The 16,901-nt window shown below is 42.4% G+C and overlaps 1 protein-coding gene across 8 annotated transcripts in view; it reads right to left on the bottom strand.

Annotated features, from left to right (window-relative positions):
* The window catches only part of CCDC88A (coiled-coil and HOOK domain protein 88A), a 365,179-nt gene that overhangs the window by 35,320 nt on the left and 312,958 nt on the right, over positions 1-16,901 (bottom strand). For all 8 annotated transcript variants that reach the window (XM_077813951.1, XM_077813949.1, XM_077813948.1 and 5 more), the window contains 3 exons: positions 4,482-4,627; positions 3,578-3,670; positions 3,133-3,347 (listed from right to left, as the gene is read on the bottom strand). In XM_077813951.1, coding sequence (XP_077670077.1) covers positions 3,133-3,347; positions 3,578-3,670; positions 4,482-4,627 — 454 coding nt within the window. The remainder of the gene's footprint in view (positions 1-3,132; positions 3,348-3,577; positions 3,671-4,481; positions 4,628-16,901) is intronic.

A 16,901-nucleotide genomic window follows, 5' to 3' on the forward strand; every position in this document is an offset into this window, starting at 1 on the left:
GAAAAGATTTATGAATCTTTTGGACCCCAGAAAGTTAGTTGAGCCAACATCAGTCAATAAAGCCAGGATCACCACTTTATAGGGATAAACGTGGATTTGATGATCTCAAGTTGTAGTTCTTAGTAGGTTTACAGAATAAAACAATCTGAAAGGAGTGGAAAGCCCTGGACGGCGAGGGATCCTAGGTGAACCTGAGGCTCTATACATTATGACATTGAGGTTAACCCTTAGCCATGGAACCTACTGCTCCAGGTTACTGTACTGATGAAACATGAAAAGGGATTACGTTGCAAAAGAGAATTCCGTGCCCAGAGCTACAAAAGAGAAAGATGACAAAGCTTGACTTGCCCACAAGCTGAGTTTCTCCTATTCACTTAGAATCCAATACACAAGAGGTGGGCAAACTATGGCCCACGGGCCACATCTGACCCGTCAGACCATTTAATCTGGCCCTCAGCTCCAACCGGGGAGCGAGGTCGGGGCTTGCCATGCTCTGCGCAGCTCCCTGGAAGCAGCCAGCAAGACCCGACCCCAGCTCCTTTGTAGTACGCAGAGGCGTGGCCATGTGGCTCTGAGCACTGCCCCATTGACAAGTGCTGCCCTCGCAGCTCCTATTGGCCGTAGATCCCGGCCAATGGGAGCTGTAGGAGTGGTGCCTGTGCACAGGACAGCGCACAGAGCCGCCTGGCCATGCCTCGGAGCCAGAGTGGGTACATGCTGCCGGGAGCTGCTTTCAGTAAGTGCCGCCTGGAGTCTGGACCCCATCCCCCTGCCTACACCCCAATCCCCTGCCCCATCCCTGATCCTCCTCCCACCCTCCGAACCCCTCGATCCCAGAGCCCCCTCCTGCATCCCAAGCCCCTCATCCCCAGCCTCACTCCAGAGCCCTCACACCCCCCAACCCGGAGCCCCTCCCATACCCTGAACTCCTCATTTCTGGCCACACACCCATCTGGAGCCCTCACCTCCTCCCGTACCCCTACCCCAATTTCATGAGCATTCATGGCCCACCATACAATTTACATACCCCAATGTGGCCCTCAGGCCAAAAAGTTTGCCCACCCCTGCAATAGAACCCACAAAATGGGGATGAAAGGTGCAATGTATGGATATATCTACTCAAAGAATTCCAGTTATAGATGAGTAAATCCTCTTTGAGGATTGTTGGTATATGTTCCCACTCTTGGAGATTCACAAAGAGTAACAAATCCCTAAGGAGATGGGAATGAGGAGGATTATTTAACTGAATAATGATTATTGTAGAATTACTCTCCTAGACTGGGCATTAGATCATAAGGCCAGGCCAACAGTGATGCTGTGTAAAAATACTGATGGCAATCCAGGTAGCAGCTCTGTATATTTCCAAAACTGCAACATTCAGGGATCTGATTCCCCATTATTATACAGCATTTTTGTATAAAGGATCTAATCCACTTTGACAAGCATTGATAGGAAATATCAGAAATATTTTGTTCCATAATCCTGTCACCATAAACTAGAAATAATATGGGGGATTATTTATGGAATGGTGTTATTTTATTAAGGTACAAGATAAAAGCCCTCTTAGCAACTAGTCACTGCTTTGTTGAAGATCCCCGTCTTCTTAAACCGGGGCCTGTTTTTATCGTTAATGGATTTATGAAAGATTTAGTCTAGTTAAGGTCCTCTCTTGTTATACACAAGCAACTCGTGGTAGCACCACATTTGAGGGGAGACTAATCCTTGTAGTGAGGACAAAACGAATGAAGGCAAGCAAAATAAAAAATATCCAGTATTTATATAGGCAAGGGAAGGGTTGTAATTATTTTAATCTGCATCAGGTTCAAATTGCTTCTTTTCAAAGTGTCACATAACCTTTTATAGCCAACTCCTTTTAAGAAACTAGGAATTTCAAGCACTTCTTTTCAGCAAGATTGTCCCTAGATGTATTGGCACCCTATCCAAAGACAGACTCTTCCAGATTCTCTCATGCTCTACTTTTAATTTCCGTAAAAGTATGTGAAATAATACAGAATTTATTATTGTTTTTTAAATTTTTATTAAGTTTGCACACTAAGAGCCAAAATCAAAAACCACCATGTGAGATTTTTTTTTTTAAATAAAGGAAATTCTCACCTGGGATGAACATTGGAATACCAAATTTTCACCTTATATATTCTGAAGTCACTTAGATATTAAACTTTAAAAGGTATGAATTATAATATAAGGGTACATTGATGCTTTATATGTAACATCAATATCTCACTGGTAATAAATGTATTAACTAATCAATAATGCAACTTGTTTAACAAGGAATATAATGGCAAAAAACTAATTACCTGCCACTGGAAATTTCATGACTTAAATTATTGATGAACAACAAAAGAAACAAGTAAAGGTTGCATAAAATACTCTAGGCTATGTGAATCCTAACAGCTAGGACAAAGTGGCTCATTCAGGGTAACAATTAGTGTCTGGCAAACGTCAATTCCCCCTACGTCAGGAACTTATCAGTTATTTCTCTCCGTAGCTCTGCCTATCTCTAGGATCAGTAGTGATCTGTGTCCTTCTAACTACTTATATCGCTCCACAGCTCTTTCTGTTCTCTATTATATTGTTGCCAAAACCCATCATCATGAGGTTTACGAGACACATGATCTTTTAGCAGCTAATGGTTGTTAGTATGGACACAATATGAAGAGGCACACTCGAGGAGAGTGGGAGTCTCATGGGAATGAGAGAAAACAAACAAAGCAGAAGGAGGTGGATTAGGGAGAGAGGAACAGTGCCATCTGACCTTCCATTTGAAGTTCTGACAGGCTAAATGCCATTATTCTGATCCAATAACCCTACCTAATTCTGCATCCCTGATATACTGTAAATTCATTTTAATGTATTTAATTACATTTACTGAAATGCTAAAATAGGGCATCTATCCATATACACTCTAGGCGGGGTTTGAAGCTGTACCACTGAAGTCAATGGGAGTTTTGCCCTTGACCTAAAGATTACAGGCCTTGGGAGCTCTTAACATTATTTAAAGATTTCCAACTGATTTGTTCTTTCTTAAGTAGTTTTGAAGTTTTTACAACATCTTGGAAATATACTTAACCAAACAGTATTTCAAACTAAAATTGTTTTGTAACTACTCACTACTGCTCTTTTTGGTTCCCAGTGTCTGGCCATCTTCAAGAGAGTTTGAGCCCACCGAGGAACTATCTTGACTGTCCTGATGGGGTAGCTGAAGAAATCCTTCGCTGGACTCCGAACGGGTAGGTATAAGAGTCAGAGACTTCAAACGCTCGCGGTTAACATCTTTCTTAGATTTTATCAATTTCCTCATTTTTAGAGTAATCCAATTGCCCCTTCTGTTATAATAAAATTAAATCCATTATTGCATTTATAATTCATTACTTTATAAAATGCATAATTTAAAAAATATTTTGTGTGCATGTTTAACTACAATATGTGGGCATGCTCTGCTCCCATGGAAGTCAATGGGAATTTTACCATCAACTTCAATAGGGGCACAACTGGGTCCTTAGCTTGTTTAAATTTCTGGTTATACTCATTTTCATAAAATATATTCAAGCAGTACCTTCTGGGGGGGGATGGCTCATAAAATTTATACTGATCCATAATCTTCTCCTCTAATTTCTCCTTTTGTCGTCTCAATTCATTTAACTTGTCACTGTAAATAGAAATTAATCAAAATGGCTATTTTAGCAGTTATTTATATATTTATATAATATTACATAGAATCATAGAATATCAGAGTTGGAAGGGACCTCAGGAGGTCATCTAGTCCAACCCCCTGCTCAAAGCAGGACCAATCCCCAATTAAATCATCCCAGCCAGGGCTGTCACATGTTTCTTTGTGTTTTTAGGTATCTGAGAGCAGACTTTCTTTCACCTAAGAATAAGAGGGAGCAGCATAAAAATTGCCAAGAAACAGAGACCTCTAAGTAATAAAGAGGAAGAAAGAGAAATACAGAAAATATGATGCAAAGATATATCTAAATGAATACATTTTAAAGACTTTCATGGGCCATTTACGGTCTTTAATATAATGTAATGCTTTACTTTATGAACATAGCATGCACATATAGGATACAATAAAGTAGTATTTAAAACACTTTCTTTTTACTCCTAAAGGAAGCAAAAGTTCTCTGCTGGAAAAAGCAACAGAATTTTTAAAGGACTCTGGGATGCTTGTTTGAAGTGGAAGGAGGAATAAATTTTTTTTTTCAGTAGATCCACATACCATAAAAACCATGTATTTTTATTTTTTTTAGTTTTTAAAAATCAAGATTTCTGGTTGTGATTATCAGCAATTGATATATAATACAATTACTTTAGTTATGTTTGAAGAAAAAATACAAGAAAATAGGGTATGAGAGTATTATGTAATGTATCAGCCAGTAGAAGGTGTTTTTTAAAATTTGTAAGCTTGCCGTTGTCATATTTCTGAACAGCGGTTTCATAATTTTTGGTATACCTACATGTACTGTCTTTGTTCAACGTGGAAAAGATCCTTGCTTTCCATATTCTGCTCCAGTAATGTTCTATTCTGTAGCATTAATGTCTGAATTTGATCAAGTAGATGTCTGTTTTCTTCCTCCAGATTTCCTTTAAGCTGGCTAAGCAACTGTTAAAAATGTACAAAACAGGACTTAATATAAAACTGAGCATGCTGCCTGGTTTACAGGCTTACCTAGAAAATATAAGCAGGACACACAAAGGCTTCAGTAACTCAGGCAAAAGACAAAGAAAGATCAAATAAATCAACTCAGAAATGTTTCTTTTAACATTTTAATATTTTGTTAATTGGCTGGATTCACTTTAACTAGCAGAGCAATCATAACTGTAATAGAAAAATATCTTACTAATATAGGAGTCAAGAAATTATTTTTGACCTAAACTCTTGACAGTGAATACCAAGATATATGTTACAAAAATAAAAATAAATAAATTTCCTCTGTTTTTGAGATGAGTTTTAAGGGTATTATTAAGTTGTTGCAGCAGAACACTGTGGCCCTGAAACAGCTTATTGCCAAGCAGACACTAAGAGAAGCTGAAGAAGCTTTAAAGTTCCTTTGGTGGATAGTTTCAATTATCCTTTCTGCAGGATCTTTTTGGGGAAAAAAACCATTCACAGCAGGAAATGGTGTCTTTTGCCAGGGATGCCACTGCTGCATTAACTATAGAGAAGATGAAGATGAAATCTCTGGGTTGTACTATAATGCACAATTTCTGGACTTGATGACTAAGCCTTTCCTATTGTTGGGTGTTTCCCATTCTTCCCTAATGATGTCCTTGAATGAGGAACTGAAGGGAGACAACTTGATTTTGGATAGAAGATTTAGCTTGCTTGTCTTCTTTCTCTCCTCATAGTGTCAAACATATCTAAGATCAAGAACCTTTCCGAATTCTCTAGTTAGGGATTATACTGTGAAGCTGAGAGTTCCCCTACTATGGAGATGGTTTTTTTGTCTTTTACTTTTACTTTATTTTTGCTTTTAGAAGATCGATTTTCATCAACAGAGGATCTGTTCCTTTTCTTACAGACTTGTCTCCCCACAGCTTCACTGTGACTTAAGGTTTATGAGGCTATGGGGGAAATGGAGCAGATGTGGGGGAGAAGGCAGCTTTTTGCCCACGTACTCATTATCCTCCAATATTAAAGAGGTAATGTTAAGAGTGCAAATCCTCCTTTTGTGAAGGACATTCAGATAAGCAGGCCAGACTCCTTACCTAGTGATTCAATTGCCTACTTATGCAGGGAGCTTCTTTTTAAAAAAATAAATGGATTGGACTGGAGGTTGGGGAATTTTTGGATTCAGCATTGAAGAATCTCTGTTTGGTGAGGAGGATCCAGTGTGCTCAGTCCATGGTATTGAAGAAGACTGACCTTTCTTTGTTGAGGTTTCTTTGGAGAAGTCTTGACCTGTGCATAGGGAGTGAAAGGCTCCAACATGGCCATCTAGACTTTTGAGCCCCTTCTCCTGGTAAGAAAGTGTCCACAGACTTTGAACTGCTATGGCATAGCTCTTCTGCAGCTCCTGAGAGCACCAGGAAACAAACCCTCAGGAAATTTTGATTTCCAAGGGACTAGGATAGGCTAGGACAGGGGTTCTCAAACTGGGGGTCGGGACCCCTGAGGGGTCGTGAGCTGTCAGACTCCACCCCAAACCCTGCTTTGCCTCCAGCATTTATAATGGTGTTAAATATATTAAAAAGTGTTTTTCCATTTATAAGGGGGGGGTCGCATTCAGAGGCTTGGTATGTGAAAGGGGTCACTAGTACAAAAGTTTGAGAACCACTGGGCTAGGAAAAGATTTTTCTCACTGATGTCTCTAAATAAGTTTTAAAAGCCAGGATGCTAATAAACAAAGGTAAAAACACTGAACTGCCACTCTATTAATACTATGCACACAGAGAATCTAGCTGTATGCCTAGAAGGAGACAGGACCCATCTTCAGAGCCCATGGACAAGTCTGAATGGCCTCTGGTATTTACAGGAAAAGAAACACAAACTCAAATATGTTGGACTGAAAGAGAAGTCAAAATCCAGGAAAAAATTATTTGAAAAGTATTTTATAATCTTAAAATTTGCACTAGAGTTCCATTTTTCTAACATATCACCTATATTTACTCAAGAAAATTGTCTAGCACCTTGCAATGTTAACACAGCCAAAAAAGTTCAGAGAGCTACATTTAAAAGTTTGCAGTACCAACATTTACAGTGACTCTCAGAAACCTGCATTTTTTAATGTTCTGATCTCCTGGTGATTTCTTAATTTCTATTCGGAATTAAATTGAATGACTAACTATCTATTTATTTCTCTATACATCCCATGCTCACTATCACCAATAGACTCTTTAAAATAATTCCTGCTAAGATGAAGTGGAATTTTGTCTCCATGGATATAATGAATATGATGTAATGACACTGAGAAGGAATTATATCCCATGATAGTTTATTTCAGTCCAGTCACATCTTGCTTGCAGTAATAAAAAGCTAAACTGTGGCCTATCTTGTGTGACAGTACAAGGGAGTAACAGAGTGTTGTAATATTTGGGCCTCCAAGTTCACCTTAATTATGATGAGTTCAACTGTGAGAAGCGAGTTAAAGTTTATAAAATATCACAATAACCTGTAACAAGAAATGTTGATGGGAAAAGGTAAAAAGGGAGACAGAAAGACTAAATTAGTCCACACAAAAAAGGCCTACTTTCAAAGACTGGGTTAAAATCATGCCTAGTAAACAAGAGAAATGTGGAACCAGAAATCAATGGACCAAAACTGATGTGTCAGAAATAAGATTAATTAATAAACAAAATAACAAGGGGATGGGTTATTCCACTCATCATTCCCTTTTGAGGTTTTTAAAAAGAAAAGACTTGGGGGAAAAAAATTAGCAGGAGGCAACTGCTGGCTGGGAGATGAGTGGACAGGAAAGGAGCAACTTCACCACCATGGCTGCCACTCTACTGTCTCCTGGACCTCAGGATCCATTGTGTCATTGTTGGGCCTTTGTCATCCTAAACTCAAGAGATGTCCTGACCAGAGTGGGTCAGAGACAGAGGGATCCAGATGACATTGCCATCTCCACCTTTACTGGCTCCAGCTAAATCCCAATCACCACCTGGGATATGACACTGTCTTATCCATTCCCCCCCAGTAGGTCCTTTTTCTCCTCCACTTTATTCCTTCTCTTTCCTATCACTCACCTTTTCCTTCTGTCTAATAACAACCTGTTTTATTTGGTCACAACTGTATTTTGCAACACTGATGTAATCCAGTGACCAGAGAGGCAACTAAAAGCAATGCCCTAAACCAGGGTTGGGCAAACTATGGCCCATGGCCCACATCTGGCCTGTCAGACCATTTAATCTGGCCCTCAGCTCCAGCTGGGGACTGGGGTCAGGTGCTTGCCCTGGTCTGTGCGGCTCCCAGGAAGCAGCCGGCATGACCCACCTCCGGCTCCTACATAGTATGCGGAGGCATGGCCAGGCGGCTCTGCTGTTGGCCCGCCCACAGGTGCCGCCCTCACAACTCCCATTGGCTACAGTTCCCAGCCAATGGGAGCTACAGGGGTGGCGCCTGTGGACTGGGCAGCGCGCAGAGCCACCTGGCCGTGCCTCGGAGCCGGATGGGGGACATGCTTCTGGGAGCTGCTTGCAGTAAGTACCGCCCGGAGCCTGCACCCCTGAGCACCCCCCCCAAACTCCTGCCACAGCCCTGATCCCCCTCCCAGCCTCCAAACCCCTCAATCCCAGACCAGAGCCCCCTCTTGTACCCCAAGCCCCTCATCCCCAGCCCCACCTCAGAGCCCTCACCCCCCGGTGCCCCAACAGCCTGCCCCATTCCTGATCCCCCTCCCACCCTCAGAATCCCTCCATCCCAGCCTGGAGCCCCCTCCTGTACCCCAAACCCCTCATCCCCAGCCCCACCCCAGAGCCCTCACCCCCCCAACCTGGAGCCCCCTCCCGCACTCTGAACTCCTCATTTCTGGCTGCAACCCCAGCTGGAGCCCTCATCCCCTCCTGCACCCCTACCCCCAATTTCATGAGCATTCATGGCCCGCCATACAATTTCCATACCTCAATGTGGCCCTCAGGCCAAAAAGTTTGCCCACCCTTGCCCTAAACAGCCCTATGCTGGTACAAGTTTGCCAGGTCTCGGAGTGGCTATTAAGACCAAATGCCATGAATGTGTTTTCCGGCAGTGAGGTTACAAGTGACTGAACATGAAAGACAGAAGTTGCATTTTCTCTAGTTGTGGTTCTTTTCTCTCCCTTTTTGTGTGTTTGTCTCGTTTTGTTTTCTCGGAAACAGGTTCAGACTTTTACAATAGCAACAATAACAACTCCTCCAGCTCAGCTCAACCAACTTTCATTCTTTTCTCCATAAAAAGGGCTGTCAAGCAATTAAATAAAAATTATTGTAATGTTAAACAATAATAAAATACCTTTTATTTACATATTTTTGGATATTTTCTACATTTTCAAATATACTGATTTCTATTACAACACACAATACAAAGTGTACAGTGCTCACTTTATATTTATTTTTGATTACAAATATTTGCACTGTAAAAAACAAAATAAATTGTATTTTTCAATTCACCTAATACAAGTACTGTACTGCAATCTTTTTATCATGAAAGTTGAACTTTCAAATGTAGAATTAAGTACAAAAAACTCCACCTGGATTCAAAAATAAAAACGTAAAACTTTAGAGTCTACAAGTCCACTCAGTCCTACTTCTTATTCAGCCAATTGTGCCGACAAGCAAGTCTGTTTACATTTGCAGGAGATAATACTGCCTGCTTCTTATTTACAATGTCATGTGAAAGTGAGAACAGGCGTTCGCATGGCACTGTTGTAGCCAGCATTGCAAGATAATTACGTGTCAGATGCGCTAAAGATTCATATATACCTTCATACTTCAACCACCATTCCAGAGGACATGCATCCATGCTGATGACGGGTTCTGCTCAACAACAATACAAAGCAGTGTGGACCAACGCATGTTCATTTTCAACATCTGAATCAGATGCCACTAGCAGAAGGCTGATTTTCTTTTTTGGTGGTTTGGGTTCTGTAGTTTCCGCATCGGAGCGTTGCTCTTTTAAGACTTCTGAAAGCATGGTCCACACCTTGTCCCTTTCACATTTTGAAAGGCACTTCAGATTCTTAAACTCTGGATCGAGTGCTATCTTTAGAAATCTCACACTGGTACCTTTGTGTTTTGTCAAATATGTAGAGAAACTGTTCTTAAAACGAACAACATGTGCTGGGTCATCATCTGAGACTGCTATAACATGAAATACATGGCAGAATGCGGATAAAACAGAGCAGAAGTCATACAGTTCTCCCCCAAGTAGTTCAGTCACAAATTTAATTAACACATTTTTTTAACGAGTGTCATCAGCATGGAAGCATGTCCTCTGGAAGGGTGGCCAAAGCATGAAGGCGCATATGAAAGTTTAGCATATCTGGCACACAAATACCTTGCAACGCCGGCTACAAAAGTGCCATGCGAATGCTTGTTCTCACTTTCTGGTGACACCGTAAATAAGAAGCAGGCAGCATTCTCCCCCGTAAATGTAAACAAACTTGTTTATCTTAGCGATTGGCTGAACAAAAAGCAGGACTGAGTGGACTGTAGGCTCTGAAGTTTTACATTTTTTTGGTTTTTAAGTGCAGGTATGTAACAAAAAAAATCTACATTTGTAAGTTGCACTTTCACGATAAAGAGACTGAAGTACAGTACTTGTATGAGGTGAACTAAAAGTACTATTTCTTTTATCATTTTTACAGTGCAAATATTTGTAATAAAATAATAATATAAACAGCACTGTACACTTTGTATTCTGTGTTGTAACTGAAATCAATATATTTGAAAATGTAGAAAAACATCCAAAAATATTTAATAAATTTCAGTTGGTATTCTATGATTTAAGAGGTCAGGCTATACCTGACACTGTACTGAAAGTAGATGGTACTACCTGCAGCTCATCAAACCCACTGCCTTGTGGGTGAATTCAGGAGTAATGTAAGGCTATGAGACTAAACTCAGATAGAAAATCTGAAGTGGAGCCCCAAAGGCGATCAGGTACTAATATTTTAGTATCTTTTCGGCAACTCCTGCAGTGGATTGGGTACCAGAAGTATTGGTTCTTCCTCTCCGCTGGATTTTACCGGTGATGCCAAGAGGGAGGTCCTGATGCATGGGCAACTCAGGGCCTCCATATCATCCGCCCAGGCTCGCACTCTGGAGAGGTACTCCAGCTTTGCCTTGAGTGTCGACACAACTTGGGAGGCAGCAGTCAATGGTTCTAAGCTCTTACTTGATTGGTGTAGAGTTGAGCACCAGGGGCTGTCTCCAGCGGTTGGAGAGATCATCATATCTCACTAGACAACCACTGCTCGCCATAAAACTGGGCAGGCCCCAGACAACAGGGTGTTGTCTTGCCACAGTCTGCCTGCTTCAATGGGTGCTTGGAGCTTAGAGTTTTATAACTTGACAAGTGGACTGTAATCAATGCACCAGGCAAGTCAAGTAAAAGAAAGAAAACATCCTTAAAGACAAGGTGCTGGAATGTTCGCACCATGACAACTGGATTATCTGAGGACCTTCAACAGATTAACGATGTACGTAAAACTGCCATGATCAATGACTCAATGTGGATATTGCATCCCTCCAAGAAACAAGGCTAGCCTCAAGCGGATCTCTCAGAGAAAAAGACTACACATTTTTCTGGCAGGGGAAAAGCTCAGAAGAAACACGAGAGCATGGAGTGGGATTTGCCATTAAGAACTCACTTCTGGAGGTGAGTGAGCCACCTACAAATGGATCAGAGAGAATTTTGGCACTACGCTTGTTCACATCTGAGGGTCCAGTCAACCTTGTGAGCGAGTATGCCCCAACACTCTTCTCATCTTCTGACATCAAGGACCAGTTCTACAACCAGTTGAACACCACCACCAGCAAGATTCCAAAACACGAATATGTTTTCCTGGTAGGGGAGTTTAATGTGAAGGTGGGAGCAGATCATGAAGCATGGACAAACTGTCTTGGTCAACACAGAATTGGTAAGATGAATGGAAACGGTCAGAGACTGCTAGAATTCTGTTCCTATTACGACCTCTGTGTAACAAACTCTATTCTTCCAGACAAAGTCGCAAAGAAGTGTCTTGGAAACAACCCAGATCTGGCCACTGGCACCAACTGGATCTTACCATTACAAGGTGTGCTAACCTTAACATCGTCCTCATTACCCACAGTTATCAAAGTGCTGATTGTGACACAGATCACTCTCTGGTATATAGCAAGGTCAGACTTAAACCAAAGAAGATATATAGATCTAAAGTAAAAGGATATCCTTGTATTAACCTCAGTGCCATAGTGGACCAAGAAAAGTCACAGCAGTACAAGAACATACTACAACAATCTCTTGACACCAGTAACTGTGCCACAAGCACCCAGCTGACATGGGAGCAACTGAAGAACACAATCCACGATGCAGCTCTGTCAGTCTTTGGGAAGAAGGAAAACAAGACCAACAACTGGTTTGACACATATTCCAGTGTGTTGACACCAGTTATAGAGGTCAAACATAGAGCCCAAACCAACTACAAGAGAGACTCAAATGAAAAAACCTTACAAACATAGAAGTGGCAAGAACCAAGGTACAACAAACTGCTTGACGCTGTCCCAATGACTATTGGCTGCACTTATGTGAAAGCATCCAAATAACAGCTGATGCAGGCAACACCAGAAACATATACAATGGAATCAAGAAAGCCTTGGGTCCAACTTTAAAGAAGACAGCCCCATTGAAATCAACAACAGGGGGAAACAATCAATGAGAACTAGGGGTCACCGAATGAAATTAATAGGCAGCAGGTTTAGAACAAAGAAAAGGAAGCATTTCTTCACACAACGCACAGCCAACCTGTGGAACTCTTTGCCAGAGGATGTTGTGAAGGCCAAGACTATAACAGGGTTCAAAAAAGAACTAGATAAATTAATGGAGGATAGGTCCATCAATGGTTATTAGCCAGGATGGGCAGGGATGGTATCTCTAGCCTCTGTTTGCCAGAATGAGTGACAGGGAATGGATCACTTGATGATTACCTGTTCTGTTCATTCCCTCTATGTCACCTGGCATTGACCACTGTCAGAAGACAGGATACTGGGCTAGATGGACCTTTGGTCTGACCCAATATGGGCGTTCTTAAGTTCCACTGCGCTTGGTTATGTCACTGTAAATGGCCTCCAGGAGATGTTGCACAATGACAGAGGAGGCTGTGCAGTCCTAGCTCTGCTCCAGCTGAAGGAACTCTGATATCTGTGGTCAGATTTCTTGTGGCATGTTGGATAAGGGCTATGAATGGGACACACATCAGTGCTATGTGAAGATAAAGGAGCTGATGCAGGCATACCAGAAGGCAAGGGAGTCAAACCGTATCTCTCATCCTCAGCGGTGACCCCACCTCTACCGCCAAGAGCCTGGTGGATACTTCCGCAGGGCTGGAGACAGCAGACAGCAGACTCAACCCCAAGGATGAAGTCATGGATGAGGAGGTCAAGTTGGAGGACAATGTGGAGCATGAAGCAGGGTCATCCAGTGGCACGGCGAGTCAGGACCTCTTTTCTACTCCAGAAGAGTCTAGCCAGTCACAGCAGTCTGTCTCTGGTGTGCATAATGCAGGACAGGAAAACTCTGGTAAGTGATCTTGTTGAGTTGATGCTGCTCGGTTATATGAGGTAGAGCTGTCCTTTGCTTTGTATATTCTAGAAGTGGATGAAGGGGTAGAAATGTACAAGACTAGCTGTGTTTGCATGTGCTTCACATTCTCTGTGCAGCTAAGCAGTGCGGTGGAACAGTGTGTTAATGCACACTGAGATTTCACAAGAATCTTCCACAGAGAACTTTAGGAAACTTTCTTGGAGGTACTCGCCAATCCTATGCCAAAGGTTCCTTGGCAGAGCTGCTCTATTCCTTTCCACGTTGTAGGAAACTTTCCCCGTCAATCACAACCTTTTGTGCAGGGACCAAAGTGGCACACAAGCAAGCAGCAATGGGACCTGGTCTGAAGCCACACGCATGCATGAGATGCTTACCCTCAGGAGTGATATATCAGCTTCAGTGACCCCCACCTGTGGAAAATGGTGGCAGAATTTACAATATTGTCCCTAGTCACCTGCAGTGATCCCCTTAAAAAAACATTGAGATCCTTTGCCTCATCTTGAGTGGCATCCCTTGGCTGAACTCACCATGTTTAGGGTGTTTGCCGAGCTGTGTGCTTGCCAAGGGACAGTGAGAAACTGATTCGTATTTAAAAAGAGGTGCATTTTACTATAATGATTCGATGCTGTGCATGCACTATCATGCTTTTGTTTATTTTTTCTTGTGCTTCTGCTTCAGGGGAACCCCTTACACATTGCTGGGGTGCCTCAGCCAGATAAGGAAACTACCAAGAAGGAGCAAGGACAACATGTTTCAAGAGGTTCTCCAATCCTCAGAGGCTGAAAAACAAGAATGCAGGGCATGGAGAGAGATGTTAAAAGAAAATTATAAAAAAAGACACAAAAAGGAGAGCCAGGAGTGAACTTTAATGGGCCAGGAGCGGATGATAAAAGTGATGGAGGAGCAAACGGAGATGTTGAAGTCCCTAATCATGCTGTAGGCAGCATTCTTGTGTGCTCAGCCCCCCCATGCAGCCGATACAGAACTACTTTCCATGCCCTCCCCAAACTCCTCCCACACATTCCTTGCAACTTTCCGGCTTATCTTGGTACCCCGTTCACTCCACCCCTTCTGACAGCTTCCAAAATGATAGCTGGACTTACACACAGCTATAAGAGCCTATACTGTTCTTCATTGTTATCTCCCTTCCCACCAAGCCTTTTGTGTGTGTTGCTAATTGGTATTTAATGAAAACATACTCTCTGAAAAATAACTAATCTTTATTTGTCTCCTACACACGGTGGTTGCTGCTGGAATCACAGTGGCAATCTGATCATTTGCTGAGTACAAATCATGGTCAGGAATTATCAAAATGTTCATGCAAGGTGGCAAGTTAACAAAGCATGGCAGAGTGCTGTATAGAATGACACTTTACTGGATCTCATTGTCAAATATTGCCTCAAAGCCTCCCTGATTCGAATAGCCCCCCATTGTACATTTCCAATAGTCCAGGTATCTGGCTCCTCAAAATCAGCTGCCAGGCGATCTGCCTCTGTACTCCATCCTGGGAGAAACTTTTCACCCTTAGCCTCACAAATATTTTGGAGTGCACAGCTCTCCCAGCATGCTTTTAATCTGCCAAGGACACATTCAATGGTTATTCTGGACCTGCTCAGCCTATTGTTCAAGCACTCCTTGCTGATGTCAAGGTTTCCTGTGTAAGGCTACATGAGCCATGAGAGTAAGGGGTACACTGGGTCTCCCCAGGATCACTTTGGGTATTTCAACATCCCCCATTTGAATCTTCTGGTCTGGAAAGAAAGTCACTGCTTGCAGCTTTCTGTATAGGCCAGTGCTCCTGAAGATACATGTGTCATGCACCTTCCCAGAACACCCTGTGTTCATGTCAGTGAAAAGCCACAGTGATCCACAAGCGCCTGAAATACCATAGAGAAGTATCCCTTTCTATTGATGTACTCCATCGCAAGATGGTCTGGGGCCAAAATTGGGATATGTGAGCTATCCTATCACCCCGCTGCAGTTAGGGAATCCCATTGCCACAAAGCCATCCACTATTTCATACACATTGCCAAGATTCACAGCACTTCATAGCAGGATGTGATTAATGGCCCTACAAGCTTGCATTAATGCAGCCCCAATGGTGGACTTCCCGATTCCAAACTGATTCACGACTGTGACTGACCAGTAGCAGTCTGGAGTTGCCAGTTTCCACAAGTGATCACCACGCAATGCTCCACCGAGAGGGCAGCTCTCATTTTGTTGTCCTTGTGCTTCAGTGCTAAGGTGAGCTCCACACACAGTTCCAGGAAGGTGGGTTTCTGCATCCAAAAGTTTTGGAGCCACTGGTCGTCATCCCAGATCTGCATAATGATGCAATCCCACCACTTAGTGCTTGTTTCCTGAGCCCAAAAGCAACGGTCCACCGTGTGCAGCTGCTCCCTGAATGCCAAAAATAATCTGCTGTTGTTTCTTTCCATGGCACACTCAGGTGCCTTTCAACAGTAGACAGCAGTTCGGGATCCATCCTTTCAGACAGAGATGGCGGCTATACAGTAAGCAGGGGCCATTGAAAAATGGCATGAAACTCACTTGAAAGCCCAGGGAATGTTGGGACAGAAAAAACGGCATAATGGGATGTTGAGCCTGCACCCATGATGCACTGCAATCCATGCTGCCTTCCCACAACTCCTAGCTGCAGAAGGTGGAGAGTAGCACAATGTGATAGCTGCCCAGACTGCTCTCTCTGTCAATGCTAGAGCACCAAGTGTGGATGTGCTCTGCCGACAGAAGGAGTGTTGTGTGAAGATGCACAAGAGATGTAATTATACTGGTTTCTGACCGTCAGCAAAACTTGTGTCGACAAAACTCTGTAGTGTAGACAAAGCCTAACTTTGTCCTTCCTAATTTACCTGGAAGTTTCTATAACAGTAGAAGGCAGCAAATGTATGGTTATTTTATTTCTGTTGAAACAAGAACCTGTCCAACTGACATGGATTGCTTTCAGGTATTTAAATTAAAAGCTCAGGAGGGTATGCACACCTTTGGTGTTTGATAAACAAATATGTTTTGTTTTCCTTCTGAAAAAGATCACAGATATCTTTCTCTAAAATTTGTGATAAAGATCTTAGCATCCCACTTGAGAAAGATCTTGTTCACTGCTTTATGGTTCATGAATCAGTTTTTATGACACTGTAATTGCATTAGATTGTAAATTCTTCATAGCAATGATTTTTCAGAGGCTTATGGCTTGGTCTAATTTGGGCAGATCTTCAAGGGGATGGCAAAAGACACAATTCTGCCACTACAACTACACTAAGACTAATAAACTAAGGTACAGAGAAGAAAACAATTGAGAAGTGCCTTGCTGAAGCAAGAGGCGTTGTTCCAGCACCCTTCACTGGTGCTAAGAAGGAACTGAGAGCGTGCAGGGCTGGTGGCATAAGCACGCGGCAACACAGGGCACTAGAGCTCGCCTGATGGATACCACTGAGGGAAAAATCTCCAGCAACGGTGCACGCAGCGTGCACACACCTAACGTGGAATGGACATGAGCAAGCATTCAAAAAGCAGGGAGGTTCATTTTTCTTCTTAACAGTTATATTAGAACTGTCCGATTACCTATAAAAGCAGATACATTAATAGAATCTAGCAAATTGCATAATATTATCTGAATTTACAATGCTATAGTAATTGAAGT

The sequence above is a fragment of the Eretmochelys imbricata genome, chromosome 3, assembly GCF_965152235.1.
Source record: "Eretmochelys imbricata isolate rEreImb1 chromosome 3, rEreImb1.hap1, whole genome shotgun sequence".
In the NCBI taxonomy this organism is placed as follows: Eukaryota; Metazoa; Chordata; order Testudines; family Cheloniidae; genus Eretmochelys; species Eretmochelys imbricata.